The sequence below is a fragment of the Anopheles darlingi genome, chromosome 2 (assembly GCF_943734745.1).
Source record: "Anopheles darlingi chromosome 2, idAnoDarlMG_H_01, whole genome shotgun sequence".
Lineage (NCBI taxonomy): Eukaryota > Metazoa > Arthropoda > Insecta > Diptera > Culicidae > Anopheles > Anopheles darlingi.
The window spans coordinates 77,113,557-77,120,760 of record NC_064874.1 but is presented as its reverse complement, the minus strand read 5'-3'; the positions used below and the strand labels follow the sequence as shown (position 1 = coordinate 77,120,760).

General features: G+C 48.9%; 1 protein-coding gene across 6 annotated transcripts in view; it reads left to right on the top strand.

Annotated features, from left to right (window-relative positions):
• The first annotated feature begins 3,059 nt into the window (after nucleotides 1-3,059).
• The window catches only part of LOC125959118 (DENN domain-containing protein 1A-like), an 18,611-nt gene continuing 14,466 nt past the window's right edge, over nucleotides 3,060-7,204 (top strand). For 2 of the 6 annotated variants that reach the window (XR_007469755.1, XM_049691912.1), the window contains exons 1-2: nucleotides 3,060-3,736; nucleotides 4,280-4,444. Coding sequence is in view for 5 of the 6 variants with exons in the window: in XM_049691912.1 (XP_049547869.1) it covers nucleotides 3,720-3,736; nucleotides 4,280-4,444 (182 nt within the window). In the remaining variant the exon portion in view is untranslated. The remainder of the gene's footprint in view (nucleotides 3,737-4,279; nucleotides 4,445-7,204) is intronic. The other 4 variants (XM_049691911.1, XM_049691910.1, XM_049691914.1 and 1 more) reach the window with 3 other exon arrangements.

Genomic DNA, 7,204 nt, shown 5'->3' with positions numbered 1-7,204 from the left:
ATCTTTCAATGACGAAAAATATGAATTTATTTGAAAAAAAAAATTCGCCCTGATAAGACATTGTAACCGTGTACAGTTCGTTTCGTTTGCAAAGTGTTTATTGCTGTACCGGAGATTATGATTCGCTGTACAACGGTCCGGGTCTGCCACGGAATTACCCAGGAGCGTATGTTCGCATGTACCTCGGGCTGATCGCACCAATCAGTCGATGAAATCCGGTTAAATGTCTGGCTCATCGGTAGCAGTAAGCCAGCTTTACGCATTCCAATCACCGCGTGGACCTAATTGGAATGCTGTTAACCGGATAAAAACCCGCGATCGATGCCTTCTGCTTTCCATCCGCAATCACAGCACGGCGTTAATATCACGTTAATGCGTGCAACATGCACAATGTGTTTATAGCGAAACCATGCATGTTCTAGGTGCATGCTTCCGTTGTCGAATTTTATCGGACCAAGAATGTGAATAAAAATCTCCGTTTTCATGTCGCGTTTGTTGAGAAATTTTCTCTCCAAATACCTGTCGCTGCTGAAACACTCACGCATCGCATCGCATCGCAACATTGACTGAACGGTTCTCAATTAACATTCTCCAACATAATACACACGTGCACGAGAGTAACGGAATGCATAACGCGGTAGCGTGGAATCGCGAACAGCGGGACTTAATTATCGTTCAATTGACAAAAGTCGATAGAAGACTGCACATTTCGCCATCGCCGCACGCAACTGCAAACAGTCGCAGCGGCATATGTTTGAAACTGCACGCAATGCACTTCGCCCGTGCCATTGGCCCCTGCAGGGTTCGCAGGCAGTCAATCGTTTGGGGGGTCGGAATCGCTCTCCCTCTCGCGTACACCGGACATTGGTATCGCCGAATGGCTAGACATCGACGGTTTGTCGTGGGCCGGTGCTGCGACAAGGAATTATTAATGCATTATGAACAGCGATGACCTGTGAGCCCGAACTAGGCACGTGGCATAGCGGAAGTGTATGGGGCCGGATCGTAGGGACCGCAGTGGCCACCGGAAACACGGGCGCGCCCGTGATGTCACCATCGATTGTGGGGTGTTAAATGAAAATTAATAACTTTGTTGTTGTTTCCCGAGTTCTTGGGAAACCCGACGGCAACAGACAAACAGTTAGAATGTTTCCTGTACTTCCCGATTGAACTGTCGATTGGCGACCGGAAGACCACCGGGAAGCGGCGACACGCAATGAGGTGGAGGTGGAGCGTGGTTGCCAATCGATCACAATCAAATAATGACATAACGGAGTGTGGAATACAGGTCACGGGAGCCTATCGGAATTAATGGTCTTTAAGGGAGGGCACTCCATTCGGATTCATTTTTACCATTGTATGCGCGGAACCAGCGGAAAATTGGGTGCACAGACCTGCATCCAAGGGAGAATCCAAACAGATTTAAAAATTAAGTGCATTCGAACACGCCGCAGAGGCGGGGTTCGGTTTGCAGCTAGAAACGCGATCAATTCCTTTGTTGGCATATGGAAATGAATTCGCACAATAACCACCGCCATGTGAAATGCATATTGAATTGTAGTTCGTTTGGACAATCTGATGAAAAATCCGATGTACCAAATAGTCAATCATTTGCGCCGATACTCGAAACAGAGTTAAACGTTTTAAGTTTATCCTTTCGCTTGATTCTTCGTTATTTTACAGTTTTGGAACATTTTGGTCGGTTAAAGTTTCAAAAAACCGTCAATTCAAACGAACGGTCATCGCACAAGAAAATGTTTGCTCGACTACACGAAACAAGCAAACCTGTTAGGCTGTTTCCCAGTGTGCAATGAGAAGACCACTCCGCCTGCGACCCAGCGATAGGAAGGCTGAGGAGGTTGAAAACGAAACCTTCGATGCCTGCGACGGGGTCGAGGAAGGGGCGAACGCAACGCTCACTATGGAACTGCTCGTAGGCAGCGGGGGAACAAACGGAAGAAACCGCGAGGAGGAGAAGGTCTCGCGCGCGAGCTTGTTGGACGCGGCTGCGAAGGGGGAAGGGCGGAATGGGGAGAGAAGAAGGGCGAACGAAAACGAACGCGAGCTTGTGAGTTTCGATTACGTGGGGTGAGAAGCGCAAGAGTTGAAGGGCGATTCGAACGGCAGTGCGAAAGGGAAACAAAGTATTATGGCGTCACAGGGTGGGTCCAAAACAATTAGCGAAAATAAACGCCATCGCCATTGCCATTGGCTTACCGATCAATCAGAGCATACTTTATTTTGGGAGAGCCCTTGGGCCCCTTCGGTGACGCCTGGGTGGTAGGAACAAACGGTTCCCTATTCGTTGTATGGAACCGTTTGTTCCTACCACCCAGGCGTCACCAAAAAGTTGTAAAATCGGGTAAAAGACTGAAATAGGCCCCCCCACTCACGATGAGTTACTGAGTGACCGAAGAAATCGTTAATTACCACTTTTTAGATAAGCAAACCTTCATAAAAATATGAGGAAACGTAAATAAATGTATTAGGGGAGCGGGGAGGGGTGGAAAAGTTACATTTTACCATTAAAACAACGATTTTTTCGGTCACTCAGTAACTCACCGTGAGTGGGGGGGCCTATTTCAGTCTTTTACCTAAAATCGCCACCCATGAGTGAAGAGCGATTTTCGGTAAAAGACTGAAATAGGCCCCCCCACTCACGGTGAGTTACTGAGTGACCGAAAAAATCGTTGTTTTAATGGTAAAATGTAACTTTTCCACCCCTCCCCCCTCCCCTAATACATTTATTTACGTTTCCGCATATTTTTATGAAGGTTTGCTTATCTAAAAAGTGGTATTTAACGATTTTTTCGGTCACTCAGTAACTCACCGTGAGTGGGGGGGCCTATTTCAGTCTTTTACCCGATTTTCTATAGTGAGAAGATCTTCTCACTGTTATCTGGGTTCTCACTGCTATCTGGGCTGCTATCTGGGAAGCAAACCTACTAGGCTGTTTATGACCACGCCTCGATATCTCGCACAAGCGATTCGTGGTCGATTTAAGGATAAAAATTACTTTCATTACCATTATTCTAAAAGCATTAAAAGCAAAAGTGTTAAAATTTACATACAGGATGCAGAGAACATTTCTAAATCGATTCCAGGAGTCGCAAGAAGCAAAAAACGAAAACCGCATCTGCCGACTCCTTAAACCGCGGTGATGTAAACGACGAAGAAATTGTTGAAAATGTCAAAAAAAAGACAAAAATGGAAACATTTCCCAAAAAAATCTATTTAATTTCCCAGTTTTCTTGAACAATTTAGAATAAGATACGGTCGTTCGAGATTCATTGAAAATTCCTTGTGGCAGTGTTTTGAGTAGGAGGTGCTCGCAGTTCTTCGAATTTTCTCCCAGTATGCCGTGTTCTTTTTGCGCTTTCGCGATTTGCGCTAGCCGAGAGTAGTTGGTTTTTGAGAGAGTTGGTTGTGATAAGTGAATGTTTTGTAGAGTTGGGAACAGTTAGTGGGTTTTGGGGTTCTAGCCGGGGAAAGACCGATGGGTGCGAGTGGAATTGTGCGTGCAGAGATAGTGGCCACAAATCGGGAAGAATCGAAAGTTGGGTGGCGAAAGAGGTGGTGAAAACAAAAGGCAAAAAGGCAAAAAAGAGCCCGTGAGTCGTGTCTGTGTCGTTCCAAAAAGTGCAGCCTCCGAATCGAGGGCTAAACCGTGATTTTCTCAAGATAGAGTTTTCCCGGATCCCCGCACCCCTCGGAGTGACATGAACTCCCGAATCAAGTAAGTATCCCGGGCGGGGCGTGCGTAGCGTAAATCGCACTCCCATTCATTCATTCAGGGCCATCGTCGATCCTTGAGAGAAACTAGGGCGCCGTGAGATGAGAAGAGAGAAACTCATAACTCACCCGATTCTCCCGCAGCATCCTGAGGGTTGCTTTCCGCCTACTATACTAGGACAACACCCGCCTTGGTGGCCACCCACCCACCCACCCACCAGGCGAAGGAAATTGAATTTTTCTTTCTCTTCATCTTGAGACACCCTCATTCCGAGGCTTGCGTTCTGCGCCTGCTTTAACGATTGGGTGTGCCCTTCCGGAACCAATCGGAGAAGGCCTGCCTCAACAGCAAGCCCTACGAATGTCTTCTGTTTCGGAAGAAACGCGGACGACGCTGGCCTTATCATATCTAAATCATTTCTCCATTCCATCAAGTGTCTCTTGTTGCCCGCATGAAGCCCATCTTATCATAATTGAACCTCATTCCCGGGGTTTCCACCACCTTTCTAACGCCCATCCCCTTCTCCGTCTTTCGTTCTGTTTCCAGGGAGGATGTCAGCCGACTGTTTGAGTTTTGGTGCGAAATCGCCCCCGGCAAACCAGACGACCCCACCGCACCGGGGTACATCGTGGAGAGCTTCCCGGAGTCGTTCAAGGATGCGAAGGTTATAGCCGACATTCCTGCGTTCGCGTATCCGTGCGCCTTCGAAAGGTAAGGCCCGCTCGTCGTCGATAAGGCGCGATCCGTTTCATATGCTCCCAGGTGGTGGGGAGGCTATCAACTCTGGTCGAGCGAAATGACCGCGGATTGGGCCCTGTTAGGGAATCGATGTCTGCTTATCAATCGTCGAACGTCTATCGTCGTCGCCGTACAAATGGTTGTCGGTCGTGAATGTTTAATGATTCTCTCTCTGCCTCCCTGCTGGTCGTGTTACGTGCGGACAGAAGTCGTTGCGATGCGATGCGAAATGGCAACGAAAGGAAACGGAACCGGATGATCGAGAGCGCTGGCATGAGAGAGAGAGAGAGAGAGAGAGAGAGAGAGAGAGAGAGAGAGAGAGAGAGAGAGAGAGAGAGAGAGAGAGAGAGAGAGAGAGAGAGAGAGAGAGAGAAGCATCCGTTTAAATTAGTGGTTTTTGGGGCCTTTTTTACCCTTCGTGAGCAGCTTCCACCGGTCGTACTTTAGCCTGTGGAAACTAATTCACTCGAGAAATCTATCGAGAAGGTCGAAGCTGCGACTGTATACAACGTATATAGTACCGGTGCTCACATACGCCTCTGAGACTTGGACACTGTCCAGAACGGACAAAGCCCTCTTATCCGTGTACGAGAAGAGAGTTCTCAGAAGGATATTTGGCCCCGTGTGTGAGGAGGGACGATGGAGAAGCCGATACAACGCGGAGTTATACGCGTCGACCCAGCCCGTAAAGTCTTCTTAGGCCTTCCGGATGGACAGAGAGGGCGTGGAAGGCCCAAATTGAGATGGAGCGACGGTATCGACATTGACGCCAAAATAGCAGGACTAACGACTTGGAGGACCACGGCGCTCGATCGCGAGCGGTGGAGGAATCTTCTGTGGCAGGCCAAGACCGCTCGTCGGTTGTAGCGCCGGATAATTAACTAACTAACAGAGCAGCTTCCATCTGGTCGCGCGTTGCTCAGTTACGGTTTGATAATTCCCCGTGCTACCCGTGGGGCTGCTCTACTGGTCTCTAGTGGTCCACCCACCGACCTTGAGAACAGCATATCATTAGATTGTGTGCGCCGATGCTGCGCTGCCACGATAGGGTATCTTGTGGCTTCGCTGTTGTTGAATGCCCATTGCAAGGCACGCTGTGGAGCGCAGATTTGTATTCGCAATGGTTTGTTAGCATTTCGTTAGCGTACTGTTTGCCAACCAGTAACCACCAAGGGGGGCTACAGCAGTAGCAGTAGCTTTCACTTTCTTCCTAACCGAAGCAACGGGTGGCAAAGCTATCGCTCTAACCCACCCACCAAACCCTTACAAGGACCACTGCGTCCATGTGCCAAAGCGGGAAGGAGTGCTACCAAGGGGAAAGCGCACCATATCGCCATAGTTTAATGTGCGCCCGGTCGGCCCAAAACGGCTATCCACATCACACGCGACATTCGTTAGCCTTCGTTACGTTCGCTTTGCTGATGGTGTCGCGGTGATGATGGTGGGGGTAGCGATCGGTCAGCAAACGAGGCAGTGAACGACGCGACTCATTTATTATCGCATCGTGCAGGGAACTAGGGAGGGAGAAAAGCATGAGTATCGTTGAATGTGTCTGGATGCTAGAGACGAAGGAAGCTTAATCAGCTGTCGTCGCGGTCGCACCATTGGCATTGGAATTTGCAAGGAGAAAATCGAATGTTGTCCCCCGTGGATCATCAATCACCGGACGAGTCATTATTGTGGTTTCTAGCAACTTCAATTTGTGCCGATCGGTTTATTGAAACAAATTTAGATAAACTATATCGGCAGGAGGCGGATCTACGGAACTACCGATGCAAAACAACTATGGCCAGATAGTAGCAACACTAAACACCATAGTGCGCAACCTTCACTACGGACTTGTGTCGTGCGTCGTTGTGTCCAACAGTAATTCTCTCAATTTGGCACGTATTATGCAAACCTTACATCGCCTCTACCTCCGCCTACTACCTCGCCCTTTTGTGGTACTGGCTCCGCAGTGACCAGCTGAGGAGAGGACTAGCGATCATCGCGTTCAACAGCACAGTAGCTTCGTTTGCTTGCGCTGTAAAGCCCCACAACGCCGTTGGATACGGATAATCACCGTTTGCACCACTCCCCGGCACAACTCCCTCCCCGGTCGCACCCGACGGGATTATTTGTATTTTTGTTTATATGTCGTTTTGTCCAACTGCTTCTTCGTCCGTGTGGACGGCGGGAGTGTTCCTCGTCACGTAACAGTTACGTTTGCCAACCAATGATGACGTCGTCAGCGGCGGCGTGTCCGATGATATGATAAGGTGGCGCTATGAGGGTAGCAACGCTGGAGAGTTCACTGGGTATTGTGTGCGCATCCATCGAATTACGCCCAGAATTACTTGAACCCAGTCGTTGACGGATTAGCGTCGAGCCGCCCCGTCTTCACAGCGCTACTTGGGTGTTTCCCCCGAACCGGAAATGACACCAACCTGATGGGCCTGATGTTTAACACACGCAGCGAGAATTATCGCATAATAAAAGGTCATCGTGGTAGGGCTCTAATTAAATTACTTCCTGCCACACTTGTGATCTCGGCTTACTGGGAAGGAACAATAACCAAACAAACCAACCAGTAAACCAGCTCAACCAGCATGATAGCATTCTTCAAACGCACACAAAAGCCATCCAAGATGCCATGATTGAAGTTCAGCTAGTCGGTGGCTTAACCAACTCTAATCGCTTGGTGTTTCTCCTCTTCTGGGTCGGAGATCGGTCCCGATCTAGCTTCACGGTCGA